General features: G+C 44.8%; 1 protein-coding gene across 11 annotated transcripts in view; it reads left to right on the top strand.

The window, feature by feature from the left end:
- Positions 1 to 11,418, top strand: part of AGAP1 (ArfGAP with GTPase domain, ankyrin repeat and PH domain 1) — a 489,058-nt gene extending 477,640 nt beyond the window's left edge. For all 11 annotated transcript variants that reach the window (XM_075934057.1, XM_075934053.1, XM_075934056.1 and 8 more), the window contains 2 exons: positions 2,154 to 2,409; positions 2,941 to 11,418. In XM_075934057.1, the coding sequence (XP_075790172.1) occupies positions 2,154 to 2,409; positions 2,941 to 3,144 (460 nt within the window). In that variant the 3' untranslated portion in view covers positions 3,145 to 11,418. The remainder of the gene's footprint in view (positions 1 to 2,153; positions 2,410 to 2,940) is intronic.
- Positions 11,419 to 17,836: the final 6,418 nt, after the last annotated feature.

Here is a 17,836-nt window from a genome sequence, read left to right as displayed (position 1 = left end):
GAAGCATTTTTTGAAAAGTTTTGTTCCCCTCTTCCGCCTTTTGGAGGTAGGATTCCAAGAGAGAAATTGGCTGTCCCTGGACGTCAGCAGTGGTCCCACAATCATGCTGTTAATTGCACTTCACTGGGGATTCCTGCCCATTTCATAGGGGTTAATTATATATTTATAAAATACTCTGCACATTATTTTTAACAAACATGAAATTTTTAACTTAAATGAGGCTTACTTAGGCACTTCACCTGCTAACTCCATTAGCATGGAGATGTACAAGACAGGTATACGTAAAAGTTTTACAAGCATCTGTGATTATTATGTATGGGTACATCTACACAGCAGTGTTATTTCGGAATAACTGACGTAGTTCACATCTACACTACAAGCAGTTATTTCAACATGATGTTGAAATGACGACGAGCTGGAGGACTTCTTACTCGGACTTCTGTAACCCTCATGTTACGAGTAAGGGAAGTCGGACCAAGATGGATGTCCTGCTGTGTAGACTGTGCCAAAAGCCAAAATAACCAATCCAACTTAATCTATGCAATTGGCATAGCTGAAGTTGTGTAGCTTAGTTCGGCTTTAGGACACGTCTACACAGCAGGGCTAAGAGTGCATAAAATGGAAAAAAGCATCACATGAAAACACCACAAAATTCATGACATTTTAGGTGGCTGGAGCTATACTATTGTCACTTGGAAGGGTTGATTTTATTTGTATAGCACAGCACAGATAAGTGGAGTAATAAGCTTCCCGGCAACATTTGTTTGTGTCCCAACTTCAACATTCTTCAGAGTGTTTTCCTCAAATTTGAATATTTTAAAATTGTACTTTGAAGCATCCGCACCTAGGATGGTTTCAGTGTTATCCAGAGTATGGTGGCCATTCGAAGGTTTGTCCAAGCTTAATTTTTTGAATAAATTGAAAACTTTTAATTTTCTTTATGGGGAAAAATGACTGCCTAGTTATAGGTCAAATTGACAATTGTGCATGTTTTGGAGAGCTTTGCATGAAAGCATCCAGAGGGGTCAACGGAAGGTCACTCCACATGTACCAGGAAGTGATGCAAAACTAATCCAGATTTACTGTTAGAACTGCCTGTTTACATAAGTATTTAAAAACAGATTAAGGCTAACCTGACACAAGATTACTGGCAGTAGCGTAAACACTGCTGAAAGGTGTAAACAGAGCTTTTCTTTCTGTATCTGAGAGGGGGAAAAAGTCACCAATAAGGAGTTCTCTTTCCAGGTGCTGTATGTGGTTGTCACAGGATAGACAGATTACTATGTAGATACCTGAAGTATTGGGCAGCGGGAACTTATAAATACTAAGTTTCCTAGTGACCAACCAGGTCCCTCAATGCACATTAGTGGGTTTTGAAATGGTTAATAGAAATTGGAGCATCACTTGTAAAATGGGGTATTATCCCACCATATAACTGCATGTAGGCAGCTTTTGATACTCAATTTGGTGAGAGGAAATGCTTCAAAAGTACTGAGCTTTCCTTTAAAAAAAAACTGCCAATCCTCTGTCCGATGGAGAAACAAAGTGGGGCGATGCTGTTCAGTGGCTGAATGAAAAAAACACCCTACAAGCTAGACAGTCCTTTGGGTTAATTTTTCTTTTAGATGCAAGTCAGTTTATTCGTGACGGTGACTTTTGGGGAAAATAACGCTGCCACTGGATATGCCTAGGTCCAGTGCAAGCAAATTATGCGCACCCTACTCCTGTCTAGCTTTACCAGTCCTGGTCTGGAGCCCCATTCTTCAGCTCCAGTTTTTGGCCTCTTGAGTAGAGTTGGTAGGTTTCACTGACATATGCCAACCTGCATGGTACCAGATTTGTTCCACAAGGAGCCTGTCTTTCTAGAGGTGAAGAACTAGTATGTGAATTGGGTATGTAATGTAGCTTTCTGGCCAGGTACAACCAGGTGAGACATGTGGGAGGCATGCATTGTATCACATGTATAAGGTGCAAAGGAAATATTTGAGAGAAGCTTGTCTACTAACCTTTACAAGAAAAAAACGTGTTTTTTGCTAATTAACCCCTCCACCTGGCTGTGGTTTTTGCATCCTTTCTCTCCAAAGGTGAACATAGAGCATCACACAAAGGCAGTGGGACCAGGTTTTGAATGGTGTGTGTTTTTTATTCTCTAGGGAAGAAAAAGAGCGCTGGATACGTGCCAAGTATGAACAAAAGCTCTTCCTTGCCCCGCTGCAGTGGCTAGAAGTGTCTTTGGGCCAGCATCTGCTACGAGCTACAGCCGAGGAGGACTTGCGAACCGTTATCCTGCTCCTGGCCCACGGCACGCGGGAAGAAGTGAATGAGACCTGCGGCGATGGGGATGGGCGTACAGCCCTTCACTTGGCATGTAGGAAGGGAAATGTTGTGTTAGTTCAGCTCTTAATTTGGGTGAGTAACCTGCCTTGTGGTGTTGGGTGTGAGGGCAGAGGCATTGGCAGATGTTATTTCAGTGTGGCCTTTCAAAAGATTGCTCTGAGCATACTCCAGTGGGGTGCTCAAGGTATTTCCCTTTTTTCCCCTTAGTCTCAATGGTCATAGTCCTGGCTTGCAATGATGGCAGTTGGCCCTGCTTGGAGAACTCTTGCAAGATGGGTCTTTCTTCACCCTGTTTAAATGTAGGAAGTCAAGTGAGGCCTGGGAGATGGGGGAAGAGGGAGATAGGTGCGTGTAGTGTGGAAAATTAAGATGAAATGCAGAGGTGAGAGAGTGTGTGTGTGACAGGCAGCAGAGGAGGGACTGGCAGGGGAAAGCTGGATGTGTAGGATGCATATTTGTCACATTCATATTTACAAACTGCTCTCTCTATCCATACAGGGTCCCCAAGCCTTTAAACTCAGCCCTAACTAGGCTGTTTTCGTTCCCTCCGTTCCTACGCTGAGTTAGCAGCAGGGTTTCAAATGGCATCTGTTTTTTCCACAGTATGGTGTGGACGTGATGGCCCGCGATGCCCAGGGGAACACGGCACTAGCCTACGCCAGGCAGGCCACGAGCCAGGAATGCATCGATGTTCTGCTGCAATATGGCTGCCCCGATGAACGCTTTGTCCTGATGGCTACTCCCAATTTGTCCCGGAAGAACAACAACAGGAACAACAGCAGTGGAAGAATGCCTACCATCATCTGAGGAACTCTCTCCTTTAGTCACTGACCTGAGTACCGGCCGCCTGCCACCACCTAGTGCTCCATTTTCTTCACAGCCCTGACCTGTGAGTCTGATACCTCCCTGTCTCCTTTTTCCCCTCAGTCTCTGTCCTCTCCAGAAAAATCACCTTTGGACCGTGTGAGGGGGCGAGGAGGAGGAAAGGGGACCACAGAACATACTTATTCTAAGACAAGGTCTTGAAAAAGGGAGGGAGTGAGATTCGGGAGGTCTCTAATTATAGCACATGACACGGGACCATTTTACGGGTTGTCTTTAGACAAAGGCTCCACAAGTGTTGAAACGGGGGCCTGTAGGGAGAAGAAAGGAGGAAGAGGAGAAGAAAGAAGAAACGGTAACTTTCCTTAACCGACAGTTAAGCACATCAGTACATTTCACCTTTACCACACGGAACACTTGGATTTCATTCTCTTCTCCGAAGAGCTTGACGGCATAAATCAGAAGCAAGCACAGAGTTTGTCAGGTTTGAAGCTCCTATGATGGTATGTGTCAAATCAGTTGTAGCTAATCTGTCCAGGGAGAATACTGGCTTCATTACACTTGTATAGTTGAGTTCTTCCAGCATTACCGCTGTTTAATAGAACATGATTAGTCATCATGGAGAAAAAAGCATATTAGCTGAGGAGGTAGTTACATGGCACGCTTCGGTGATTGCTTGGATGTGATTGCAATATTCTTAGAAGCATCATATTATCTCAGACATGTTCTTTCAAGCCCTTGGAGCCCTCCTTTCTAAATTCACTGTCATAATTTAGTATCTGTTTAATTTTTCAGTCCAAAGAGAGGAAATCAGTTGCTGAGTGTTATTTGACTGCAGTCTCCTTGGTGTAAAAACAAAATGGAAAAAATAAATAAGAATAACTATGAAACACAAAGAAATAGCGAATACTGCTAAGGAAAAACATTTCAAGTACATTTAGTAAAATAAATGCATTAAAAGCTACTTTTTTTTTCCAGTCACAAGAAATGTGTCATTTTGCCAAGTAAATGTGTTGAGATTTTGGTCACTCCTGTGATGCATTGCCTAAATTATACAGATTTTGTATTGTGTCTTTAGATTATATGTATGTAAAATCTATTTGAATAAACAAGTTCATAAATATGCATTGATTTTTGTACAGACAAATGACACCTCTGTTAATTTATAAACCGTAATGGATAGGAGCTAAATAATGTGCAAGTAGTTAGGATCTGAGGTTTACAGATAATTGCACATTGAAAATGTTCTCAGCAGTGAACTGTGTTTCCATTTGTCTGATGCAAACCTTCAGAAGAACGTATCGGAATGAGCTGATGGCATATTTGGCATACAAAAAAAGGTGCACAGGAGGAAGTCTCAGTGGCATAAACATATTTTGCATTAGACGCTATGATGCTTTCATAGACCAAAACACAGCCTGGAGGCAGGAGGGGAAATCAGATCTGTCTAATAGCTAAGTTAACATTGGTCTCTGTGGTGACCATGATCCGGCTCCTTTGACTCCAAACTTGCTGCTTTGTGGAGCAACAATGATCTGTGGAAGGAGTTTGGGCCGTTCATTCATCTACCAGTTTCAATACTTGATTTGATATTTTTGTAGCATGCTGGTTTCAGAAGCCATCTAAAAACTGAAATTGTGGCATGGAGAAGCAGCTGGCAAGGTTTCTGCCAAAAACAGAAGTGATTTCTAAGTGGCATATGGTAATGTGAAGGTGGGAGAAGGGTATATTTCAGAGAAAGTTGAAATCTGATCTGAATCAGGTGGCAGAAGTATATGAAGTTGGGCAGGTGCAAATCTACCTGATCCTCATGTTTTTTCATTAATTTCTGACCATCTTGGAGCTCCAATTGTCTATTCAGGTCAGAGTGAGAAAAGGAAACAATAATAAATGACGTGGACAACATTTTTTTTTTAAATTAACGTCTCACGGATGTGCAAACAATCCAAGAGCAGCAGGTTTGGCCCGAAAGCCATAGTTCACATGTGGTCAGGTGAGACACGGCCCTACAGTGCAGTCAGGTGGACAGTGATGGGTTTTCCTGGTCCTTTGTAATTCTGGGTTTATACTTTGTGGCAATCGAGCCATTCAAAGCTGAACGGAAGCAGCTTTGTGTTTGTTTCACCAGCCGCAACCGGCAGCATCGTGCGTGCAAAATGACAAAGCTGTGTGGTTTGTTTTGATTTTTAAGTAGATTGCGCAATAGTGCTTTCTTCACTTACACACTGCTGCCTGGGTATTAGATCCTGACAGGAGTCTTGCTCCAACTTCGGATGACTTCCCTTACATCTACAACTGAACGTGGAACGGCACTCTCGGCATTTTGCTTCTCGGTGTTGGTGATTTCATCAGCTAAGGCAGGGGACACATAACCAGATCTCAAGTCTCTTGCCAGGCAGGAGACACAGGAATGGAGTCTGATTTCCAGAAGATGCTAACCACCTCCCCTCCGCTTAAAATATTTTGTTTTAAAACAAATTGCCATTTTTATGCCTGTAGCACACCTTCTCTTTCACAGCTGAGATTCTTCCAAGTTTAAAATGCTTTTCCATTCACCTTTCAATGATCTCTTTAAATCAGTCTTCCTAGCATGAAATGCCAAAAGGGCACTGAGAAATAAGTGGACTCAGGCTACATGGTAACAAGTTTCTGACGTTGTAGAAGTCCATCATAGCCTTCTCTGGTAAAAGAGAACATTCAGAGGTTGTGGCAAAGGAGCCTTTAGAAAATAAAACTTTTCTACATCCTAGGAAGAATGGTTCATCCAGACCAATTACTCACATGTTCTGTTAGATAAAGCAGTAACACAAAGATGTGTTAATTGAAACAACTATCGTAGACACATTAGTAAGGAATGGTAATAGAAGTGTGGACCAGTGCTTTTGTAGAATACGAGCTAGCTTACCTCTGTCTAGTTGCACAGCCCAAAAATCAAAGGATGTCTGCACGGAAATATACAACCCATCCACTTGGTGGCATTCTCTTTGAATGACTGGGAAGAGACAACGTAACATACACTAGATGTGGTTTAGGCCCTGACAGCCCTATGTTTTTTGTACTAGCTTATATCCTACCTATCATTGTCCCTCCCCTCCCATTGTGTAAGCACAAGCATATTTGGGTACATTTGTCTCCCTCGTGTACGTGTTCAAGAAAAGTTGGTCAGAAATGTCTAGAAAGTCGTAAGACTCTACTTGGGCGTAATGGTCCATAAGTCAGGTCATACCCTGAGAGGCATTGACACACGATCAGGCCAGTATAAATACAGGCCCTGCTTTGGCTAGCTGCCTGGTACAGTAATTAATATGCACTGTACTTGAACAACAGAGATCGTCTCACCTGGTGTTCCAGTCTACTCCTAAGTTGAAAACTAAGAAAAGTCTAGTGTTGTCCTTTGTAAGAGACACCTTTTGATTTCCTTCACACACTAGAGTCCAAGGTGCCCAGCTCTGATGCTTAACAAATGTTAGGCATCTCCCAGATATCCAGCCAAGCTAGTCTGACATTGATTAGCTTAGAAGCTGGGATTTGGTGACACTAAGCACTTATAGGGACTGTGGTAGCATTTTGTAGAGGGTGGGCCTGAACCCAGCAGGACACAATCACAAAGGAATACAGTACAACTTCTGTCATTTTCTACTATGAGTCTGCTCTCTTAACCTCCCCACTTCGGGTTTTAGCCCCTCTTGATATTCTAGAACCCACTTACCAGAATGTTAGCATGCTGGGAACAACTTGAAAACCAGGCAATAAGAAATCCCAAACGAAACATGCTGGGGAGCTAAATCTGTTTGAGTTCCATGAGGTCAACCATTCAACTCTTTTCTTGCTCCACTTACCTCCCTTCCTGTCTGCTGTGCAGTTTATCTGCAAGTACTAAGACACTAAAATTAAAGCCATCTTTGCTGTTAGTGTTGTCATTTCCATTCTCTTTATTTTAATTCAATTGCTGTCAAACCAGAGAGGAGCTAGACCATCCACGTTTGGGGTTCCCAGAGTTTGGCAGGCTGGGCTTCATCATGTAGACAGAGGTCAGAGCCAAACTTCTGGAGAGTTCGGTCCTTTTCAAATGAAGGCGCTTGGTCAAGGCTTCTAGCTGTTTAATAGATTTCAACTGTATTACTGACTGGGGGCAGACAAAGAAATTAAATGTATCCTGAAAGTGTTGGCATGGAGAAAGTTGAGTCCTTGGGAAAGGAAGACTTGTAGGCAGTACTACTGAGGGACAGTGTATAACAGCTGTATCAACATTCATGCTGTTTATTTGTAGGAGTGTATCTAGCACTATAATGTACCATTATTCATTGGGTCTGCATTAAGGGTCCAGTGTGTTGCTAAGTTAGTTTTTTATATTTGTAAAGCGATCAGGAAAAAAAATGAAGTAATGTGTGGGTCTAATGGAGCAGTAGCTATGATGGGCACAGATTTCACAAGCTAGTTCTGAAGTGGATTCCTTCACCACTGTCTTGGGAAGTCGTGTTTGCACCCCAAGGGGGAACAAGTGTTCATTCAAGCTATTGCTACTTGACTTTGAGAAAGCAAATGCAGGGGACCAAATTTTGGGCAGCTAGTTCTTGCTTGGGAAAATGCTGATATTTCCCCTGTTTTATGATAAAGCACCTTTATTTTCCCACAGTGCGCTATTACTGTCATTAGTGTGTGAGCTCTCTGACCTTGGCTTCATTAGTCTCAGACCCCTGATTTATTGTAACTTACTCCATTTTTGTAGATGTATCATTTAGAAAGTTAATCTTTGGTGTTTGATCTGCGTGCTCCATTGTAAAGGCACTCCAGGGTCACAATTCTTTTAGAAGAAAGAGTAAAAGAACACTAATAAATCTCAAGTTTGAAATTGTGCTTTTAAGATCAGGGTTTACCTCCTATATATTGAGCTACAAGAAGATTGGTTGAGTTGTTTTAGTTTGAAGGGATCTCCCCACTGGAAAAGACTTGGATTACAGAGCAGCTTTGAAAAAGCCATAGGCATGTAGATTTGTTGTATGACCATGTTCTGTTTATCGTGAGCCAGGTTTTTTGTTTAATCTTTAGCGCTCCCATCTCATGGACACTAATCTTTGACTGAGTCTGTCATATTTTAAGCAGAGGAGATAAGTGACAATTAGTAATGTGGGGTGTCTAAACAGAATTTCAGAGGGTTTGGTGTTTAACGCTAACTGAATATAAGGCCTTCAGACTGGACACCCAAAATCACTGGTTACCTTTTTGGAAATCATGGCTTTTCATTGTTTTATTCAGATGATGCCAGTCCACGGAGGAATTCCTTCCCTGTAGTTGTCCTCTGAGCATTTTAGGGACTTGTTTAATGGGTAGATCAAAACAAACATCTTCCAAAGTTTTAACGTGTTGGGCTTTCTTATTTATGTCAAACGCGTCTGGTGAGATTGACTGAGACTCAAAACTTCAATCTTCCCTCTCCTTTCTTGGCCACGTGTTTGTATTGAATGCCCACTGCTCCAAGTTGTAATGGCTGAGGTTTTGCTATTGCTCCAGAGGATCATTTTCAGCTTAGTGTGTATGTTGGATTATGATGTGAGGGAGAAGGTGGCAAGGGGTGTTATAAAGGTTTCATTTGTTTGAATTTGGAATGACTGTATTATTGACCAACAGTGATTACACCATCAGGGTATCTTACGAACACCACATACTTTACAGACAAACTGATCGAGGACTTACAGTTTCTACAAATATCAGTGATACAATTTTTCTTGTGTCTTTCCACCTTTAACACTAAGCTATCAAGTCTGGCTATACAGGTGGAGGACGGGGAAAACAAATACATTTTAGAAACCTCTTAAAATTAACTAAAACTTTGTATAAGTCAGAATATTGCAGCTTTAAAGTCTGAGCGCTCCTGTCCTGTCCCAGCTGTAAACAGATGCTCTGATAAGAACATTGAGTCACTCCCTGCTGCTCTCCAGTAGCATAAAAGACTTTCCTGGTCCTGATGGACCAAAAGATCTGGGACTTGAAACCCACTGTTGGTGGAGGGCTTAATATTGCCCAACCTGTGCGTAAGGCCAGTGTAATTCTCAAGATTAATTCCACCATTAGGGTGAGAGGAACGTGTGGCAAGTTCATTGTTTTGATGGTTGTTTGGCAGGCAGCTTAGTGGCTTGGAATCTGAGACCCTGTCGAGTTGGATTGCTACTGGGCAGAGTGAGAGAAATTGGCAGTTACAAGATAAAGGCGATAGATGGATACTCCTAAATGTGGCATAAAAACATTTTGCACTGTGTACATGTGTTAGTAAATACGTATATGCAAGAACACATGCTATATGGTGTTTATATACACACACACACAGTGTGTGTGTGTACATATATTTACATATATGCAAATCTGCAGTGAATGTCAGGTTTTCAGTTAGGTTGACATAACTGTGCAGGTGCTTGCAAGCATAAAGGGCATGCACAGACCTGTGGCTCCTCAGTGAACAGCATACACTCTGTATGGACAGACAGAGGTACTTTTGGGTGCCTATTGTACAGATAGAACTCTTTGTTCGGATGACAGTGAAGAAGGCAGCTGGTTCTGAGCATGGATTCAGCTCACTCAGACAACACCGTCAAACATGAAGGTGCCCACAGTGTCTTTATTCAAAAACCCCATACACCCCCCTCGTGCCAACTCTCCCATGAGTCAAAATGGCACAGTCAGCTCGCAGGGTGTTAACTACTCTGGTCTAGGCAAAAGTTGAGCAGGACAGACGGCCTCGCCCATTTTTGAGAGGTATAAAGAGGGGGGGAAAGTGCTGAGAACTTCAGCTAACTGACTGGATTCAATTCTGACCTTCTGCAGCTGTTTAAATACATGACATTTGAAGTCTTACTGCCACTTACATCATATGGATGTAGGATAGTTGAAGAATATGCTGAGGAAGATGTTTCAAAGAACCCTACCTGCTCATGTTCGTTAGCTAACTTGTGGCAGTCTAGTAGTTCCTGAAGAGATTGTAAACGTTGAGTCTAGGGTATGTTAAGGTGCTGCATAACGGGGGGGGAGGGGGGGGGGGAGAAGAGTTCAAACAAAATTAGATGCTAGTTCATGTGCTTCACATCCTTGCTTTCAGTGATCACTACTCATGGTCATTCTGCCAATCCACAACCAAAGCCTGATTATCATGTCCTCTAAAGCACAGCCCTCTCCTCTGCGGAAATACGAGGATTCCTGAGCACAGAATGCGGGATGCAAATTGGTCCAGGCAACTTTATTTTTTTAAGCTAAAGAAAGCTTCAAGATGGCTTTTAATGGTTACACAGTGTGTATAGACGGATGCACAAAGTGAGAGGGGACGGCTTCTCTTTTTATACGCTTCTTAGGGCGTGGTGCTGTGTAGGAAAGATTTACTAGCTCTTTGTAGTTTCTCACTTTGTCTCGTCTAGGTTTAGTGTGTGCTGTGAGCCCGATCCTGCAGTCTTGACACTGGCCATGTTCCCATTGGTGCCAGTGGGAGGTAAGCAGACATTAGGTACTTTGCTGAGTAAGGGTTGCAGGGTCAGTGACAAAGGACCAAAGTCCGGACTCACTGAAGTCACGGGCAGTTTTGCATCTGAGATCAGAATTTGGCACGCCAGCCAGCCAGCATGGCTTGTGAAATCCCTTTGTTTTGGAAGACCCTTTGACCACTGGTTTGTGGTGGTTCAATTTTGTGTCTTACCCCCTGCCTGAATGCAAACCTTAGAGTTTAAAACTGTGTAGCTGTTCTGTCCCATTCAGCTGTCAGACCCTTTAGTTTCCCTGCACTGGCATGTTTCTTAAAGTGGGGTTTAGGGGAGGGAGAGGAAGGGAGCAGGTAAATGATTAGGCCTGAGAAATATTTCTTGGGTAGAGGCAAGAAATGCCTAGCACATGGCAGACTTTATAGTGCGGTTGGGGTTTTTTCCTTGTAAATAGTAATGTATAAAATGACAAAGCAGTGTGGAAATTATTAAGAAAAAAAGTCTGTTTTTTATATTACCTCATTCAGCAAGTTTGTTTTACAATGGCACGATGATGCTTTATTTATATTGTTTGTACTGTAATTAAAATAATGGACAGACATTTCACTTGGCTTGTTATTTCATATGATCTTGTTTTGATTAAATATGCCAGTTTGTATTATGTTTCCCCTCCCCCCTTGCTCCACCTTGAGATGTGTGTCAGCTGTACAGTATTTTGAGTTTTAAAAAGAAATGTAAAGTAACAGAGAGGGACTGCCATACTGTATAGGTCTCTTTCTAATAAAGACAAGAAAACAAATCTCTCAGGGCTTTGGTTCTTTGCCTGAATCTTTAGCACGGAGGATGGGGGGAGATAACTACTCAGAACAGGGATCAGGGTTGGCACAGGTATACTCAGTCCTCCCCAGGAGGAGATGACCTCTATAAGGCCCTTCCACCCCACCCTGTTATGAATGACCTGAGATGGTTATCACTTTTTTTTTGGGGGGGGGGGGAGGTGCTAACAGGGATATGAGATCTCAGAAGAGCTGGTGATGGAGCAATTTGCTAAATTAAAGACTGAAACCACCAGACTAGAGCGGGGTATGTCCATGAGTCCTGCAGGAGCTTACAAACGAAATGACTGAAAATGATACACGTTCTTTGTGACAGCCGCTCTCCCTGAAGCACGGCAAATGGCTGAAGTAGAGGTAAAAACATGTGCGCTCTCCAGCCTCTTTAACCACACTGTCAATTTAAGTGCAATGTGAGCTCTGCCTCAAACCCACATCCCCTTCTCCAAGGCCTCACTCTGCTCGCTCCAACCCCCTTCTTCCCCCACCTCACTTGCACCAGGCTGGGGTAGGGAGCTGGGGTGCAGGCTCTGGTTTTGGGCCAAGAGGTTTGGAGTGTGGGAGGGGCTCCAGGCTTAGCCCAGGGTGGGGGATTGGGGATCAGGAGGGGTGTCACAGTACAGGCTCTGGGAAGGATTTTGGGGTCTGGGGCAGGAGGAGGTTCAGGGCTGGGACGGGTTCAGGAAGCAGGCTCTGGCTCAGCACCATTTAACTGAGACTGCTTCCGGGTGGAGAAGCAGTGAGATTAAGGCGGCTCATTCCTGCCCTGGTCCTGCACCACTCCTGACAGCAGCCGGCATGTACAGCAATGACGCCATGGTGCCATGAGCTGCCCCGCCTCTATACTGGCCCTGCAGTTCAATGGAGCTGCAGGAGTGGTGCCTACAGGCAAGGGCAGCATGTGGAGACCCCCTGCTCTTCCTTTCTCAGGGGCTGCTGGGAGATGCCAGCCACATCCAGGAGCAGCAATGACCACAGGGGTAATGACTCCACCCACAGCAGGTTCGGCATTTTAGAGCGTGAGAGAAATGAAAAGGATGAAATGCACAGACCAGTCAAAACCAAAAACTAACCCACGCTGCAAGCAGTCAAAGTAACACCTCCCCACACACACACACACACCCACCCCACCACCTGTGTTGGGTTGGGAGGGGAGAGTGCAGGACAGTGTGTGACAGACAGATTTGCACTGCCAAGCTCCCTCCATCCCCTTCTCTGAGTGGAGATGAGCTACAGGGATGGGGGGAGAAGGGACCCCTGACATCAGTGCCCTTCCCCTCCCACAATCTGCACAGCAAGCAGGAGGCTCCCGGGGGGAAGCTGCAAGGCAGGGGCAGCAGGACACCGGGTGGAAGAGCAACTGAAGTGCCAGCACTTGATCGCTTCCTGACCAAACCAGTCGCGATCCCCTGTCAGAGGCTCCAAGCTCTACTGGTAGATCCTGATCTCAATCGACTGGTAGGTGACCATTGCCCTCCTTTCTTTGAAAGTGATCCAGGGAGTTAGATGTTACATCTGCACTTGGCAAAGAAGAGGTCATCAAGTCCAGTCCCTTGCCCTCACGGCAGGACCAAGCACCATCTAGATCGTGACAGGTGTGTGTCTAACCTGCTCAGAAATACCTCCAGCGCTGGAGATTCCACAACCCCCCTAGGCAATTTATTCTAATGTTTCACCACTCTGACAGATAGGTTGGACATGAGGAAAAACTTCCTAAGCCTCCCTTGCTGCAATATAAGCCCCTTGCTGCTTGTCCTGTCAGAGGCCAAGGTGAATAGTCCTTCCCAACACCCTTTTAGAGACCTGAAAACCACTCTCATGTCCCCTCTGTCGTCTTTTCCAAACAAGCTGTAGCCAGACAGGAACCCCCCTGTAACATCCATCTTTGCTTGCCTGGATATGCAGGCTGCTGTGACCGTGAATGGCTGTAAACAGACATATGCCGATTGCTGACCAAGACGCTACCGAGGAGTGCCCTTGACTCAAACCCACATTGATACGAACACACAGCCATCCACAGGGGGAGGAGTCTCTCGCCCAGTAAAAAAGTCTAGTACTCACAATTTAGTTCTCTCTCTTGAAAGCGTAAATTAAGTTGAAACTTGCTTGTAAGAACTGGCACCACAAAACGGACCAGTACAATTTGGCATCTTAGATAAGAAAGAGGATACGGGCCCCTATGGTATAAAGATGGGTCCAGCAGCACACTTACTCTGAGTGTCAATCTACTGGTCGGGTTAGGTGTTTGACCTCCCGAGGTTCCATGGGGACACCCACCTCGTATTCGTCTTTCCTAGGAATTGAGGGACCGGCCCTGGCCTGACACATTGGGACTGAGAGGCACAGAAGGGGGTAAAACTTATACCTGGATGTGGTCCTTTGTCTTAAGTGTACACATAGACTTAGAGCTCTTTAAAGATTAAGCTGTCACTTGGTACCATTATTTCTATTTTCTATCTTTATTTTCTTTGTAACCATTTTTTTAAGATCTATATTTGCTAGCAGTTAAGAAATAGAGCAATAGCCATTGTAACCATATGATTTATAAGCTTCTTTAATAAACCTGTAACTGTTTAAGTTGTAACCTGACTCCTTCAGTTGCTGTTACAGAACCAAGCACAATTTAAAAGAACTTCATCCTGTCATAAGGGACAGGTATAGAAAGAGCTTGGGCTTTTTGGATCGTGTCACTCCCAGGTGACAGATCCATTGGGGCATCTCTCAGTCTTCCCTAGACTGCCCGCTGCGAAGGGATCCTGTATCCTAGCAGCTGAAATCTGAGATGTAATAAGCTCTTCCTATAAACTCTAGGGCGTCTGTCAGTCTGTTGGCTGCCCTCCACGATGGGACCCAGTCCTAGCGGTAAAAACACGGACGTTAAACCTATTCTCAGTAACACACACACACACACACCCCTGACCATCGGCTGACACAAGCCCAGTTCCTTCAGCCTCATGTTCTCTAGACCTTTCATCATTTTTGTTGCTCTTCTCTGAACCTCTAATTTCTCCACATTTTAAAAAAAATAATTTAAAAAAAATGTGAGAAGATCAGGATGTGATTGGGTCTGTTCACCATGATCTCTGAAAAGAAAAGAAAAACCCAAGCGATCATCTAAAGCAGAACAGACAACTGGTTGACATAATTTGTTTGTAAAAGTGCTTTGACAAGGTGCCTCAATAGCTATTGACGCTAAGTAGGCCTGGCTCAAAAACGGTTTAAGAATAAACACACACGAGTCCGGTGACAACTTAAAGACTAAGATTTATTTGGGCATAAGCTTTTGTGGGTAAACCCCACTTTGTCAGCTGCATACAGTGAAAATTACAGAGGCAGGCATAAAAGTCTGAGGCTACAGCTACACTGTAGCCTTCTTCTGGAAAAGCTTATGCAAATGAAGCACAGCATGGAATATCACCATGCTTCATTTGCATAATTAGCAGCCGCTTTTGCGCAAAAAGGAGCTGTGTAGATGGCTTCTTTTTGCGCAAAACCCGCTCTTGCGCAAGAGGGGGTTTTGCACAAAAAGGAGCTGTCTACACAGCTCTTTTGCACAAAAACCTCTTGCACACAAGCAGCTGCTAATAATTATGCAAATCAAGCACAGCAATATTCCATGCTGAGCTTCATTTGCATAAGCTTTTCCGGAAGAAGGCTACAGTGTAGCCGTAGCCCAAGAGTAGTAATAAGTGGTGAGTTATGACAAAAAGTTAAAAGCAGAGGCTCCACAGGGTTCATTACCAATACCCATCTGTCTGTTTTTATTAATACTCTGCACCGCAGGAGGGCAAGGAGGCAGCAAAACTTGCATTTGTTTAGTCAAGTCACTGGAGGACTGAGGATCTAATCAAGGTAGGCAGATGGGTCAACACCATACAAGATTATATTCATCAATATTGAATTTAAACTAGCACAAGTTGGAAGGAAACACAAATTACTTCTGCACCTCACTGGCCAATAACTGAATGATCAACCCAAGAAAGGGTCCTGGTTTTTATCTGGAATACTTTATCAGTTATGCCATCTTAAAAGTATTCTGCAGAAAGAGAAAGAGGGGGCCCAGAGACAAGCCAGGAAAGGAACAAGACCGTGGAAAAGCTCTTCTGTTAACAAGAGACTGAAAAGATTGGAATATTTACCTGAAAGGGACCAAGAAAGGGGAGATACAATTATTCCAAATAATGACGGGTATAAAAAAAATGGCTCTTAGTAGCAGTGTCTCCCGTGGGTTGACATCCATTAGTCTAATTTCAGTTGTTGACAGTGTGCGCGCGTGCTGAGTTGTGTTAGTGGCCTGTGATACACAAAACATCAGACTACATGATCGCGCCTTAAACTGTACAATTTGGTCAGTCTCACAAAAGAGTAAGCGGACATGCCACGAAGTTGAAAGCCATCATATTCAAAATGGTGAAGCAGAAATACACTCATATGCAGCACATAGATAAGCTGTGGAACTCATTGTCTCATGATGTTGATGAAGCCAAACTCTGCAAGATTCAAAGAGAGACTGGACATTTATATGGACAGGAAGAACTTTTAGAATTATAGAAATAAAGACTTTAAAAAGATTTTATGCTTACAGGCTTACACAACCATTTCCATCTGTACATGGGGGAGGGAGAGAGAGAGAGAGATTATCCTTTTTCCCAGCCTGATGGCTTTCTTGCATCTTTCTCTGAATCACCTGGAAGTGGCCACAGCGCGTCGATCCGTGGCTAAGTACAGATGTGGCCTTCCAGTAGACATGGTGCTTCTGTGGCAGGATGGTGCTCTGCATTGCTTTCTTGTCCTTCAAAGTGACACCCGGTGCATTAAAGGCCTTGGAATGTGAAAGGCCAGTGACTCATTCTCCTTTGACATCACTTTCATTAGCAGAGTTCTTTTCCCTCTTGGGAAAAATTGTTCTTAGAACAGGACAGCAGTGAGTTCATAAAATCACGGTGCCATTCCTTTCACGGTCGTGCTGGTGCGCTCTCACCCGCTCTGAGGGAAGGAGCCTTAAATAGAGCCCTGCGTGGATACAAAACTGGTATCTGCATCCATAGAAACAATCCGCAGATATCCACATCTGCAGGTGCAAATGCCCATGGATATCAAGTGGATATCCAGATTGGCAGGGTTCTAGTTACAAAGGTGACCTACTCTGCTCCTACAGAAAAGATTAGCCTCATGCCACCTCGCTGAGAAACCTGCTCAGAGCCTAAATGAGGGGGGCCTAAAAGAACCCCAGAATCCCTCACTACAAAGACCATTTTAAAGGGCTAATTACAATAGACTAGTGCAGATGGAACCACCACCAGGCGGATTTGAACCTGGGACCTCTGGAGCTTAGTATACCACAAGGGTGGGCAAAGGGCCTTCATGGGCTGGATCCTGCCAGTCAAGTGGGTGGATCCAGCCCACAGAGACCCTGCTGCTCCCCAGGCCAATTAGGGCCTGGGGGTAGGGTAGCACACGAAGCTTCCTCTTGCCCTGCCAGGAGCATGCAGTGCTTTGAAGCACCATGTGCTCCTTACAGGGTGGGAGGAGACGTCACGCGCTCCTCTGCCCTCCCCCCCCGCCCTGCAAGGGGCACGCGGCACTTCAAAGTGCTGTATGCTTGCGCAGGGTGGGGGCAGGGCGAAGGATGCTTTGTGCGGCTCCAAGCCCTGATTGGCCTGGGGGTGGGGGAGCATGCGAAGCCTCCACCCGCCCTGCCAGGAGCACAGAAGTGCTGCGTGCTCCTGGAGGGGGAGGGGGAGGGCAGGAGGAGGCTTTGCATGCTCCCCCGCCCCCCAAGCCCTGATTGGCCTGGGGGTGGGGGAATGTACGAAGCCTCTTCCTGCCCTGCCAAGGGCATGGGTGCCTAGTGTGAAGAGGGGTGGGGCAAAGGGGCTCCCCCACCTCCAGACCAATCATGGTCTGGAGATGGGGAAGCCCAGAAGCATCCTGGCTCCACCCCTTCCAGGGTGGCCCTGGCCAAAAATTATTGCCCATCCCCCGGTATAGGAGCCTCTACAGCTTGAGCTATAGAGCCAGCTGGCTCAGCCCAGGCGGTAGCGGTCTCTTGGTCTTATCTGTTGCTGTGGTCTAGGTGCCACTTCATGGGACAGTGAACCACAGTAGGTGTGTGGGCTACACGGAGTCATCATGGAAACACCACTCCATGTGCACCATATTTCATTAGCATACACATGCAATTTCAGCACTGTGCATCTATATTGCTGTTGCATTGTATTTCGCATGAACCGGTCTAGGCCTATTTTACAAATAGATTAAGACAGAGATGGTCAGGGCGCCAAAGTAGCACAGATAAATCAGCGGCAGAGCAGACCCAGGAAAAAAAAAATCTGCAGATTCCTGTTGTTACGGAAGTTGGCTGGAAGTTTGCTATTGTGCCCG

This window comes from Pelodiscus sinensis, chromosome 7, assembly GCF_049634645.1.
Source record: "Pelodiscus sinensis isolate JC-2024 chromosome 7, ASM4963464v1, whole genome shotgun sequence".
Classification (NCBI taxonomy): Eukaryota; Metazoa; Chordata; order Testudines; family Trionychidae; genus Pelodiscus; species Pelodiscus sinensis.
The sequence above is the reverse complement of the archived record's forward strand: the minus strand, read 5'-3'. Positions and strand labels throughout refer to the sequence as shown.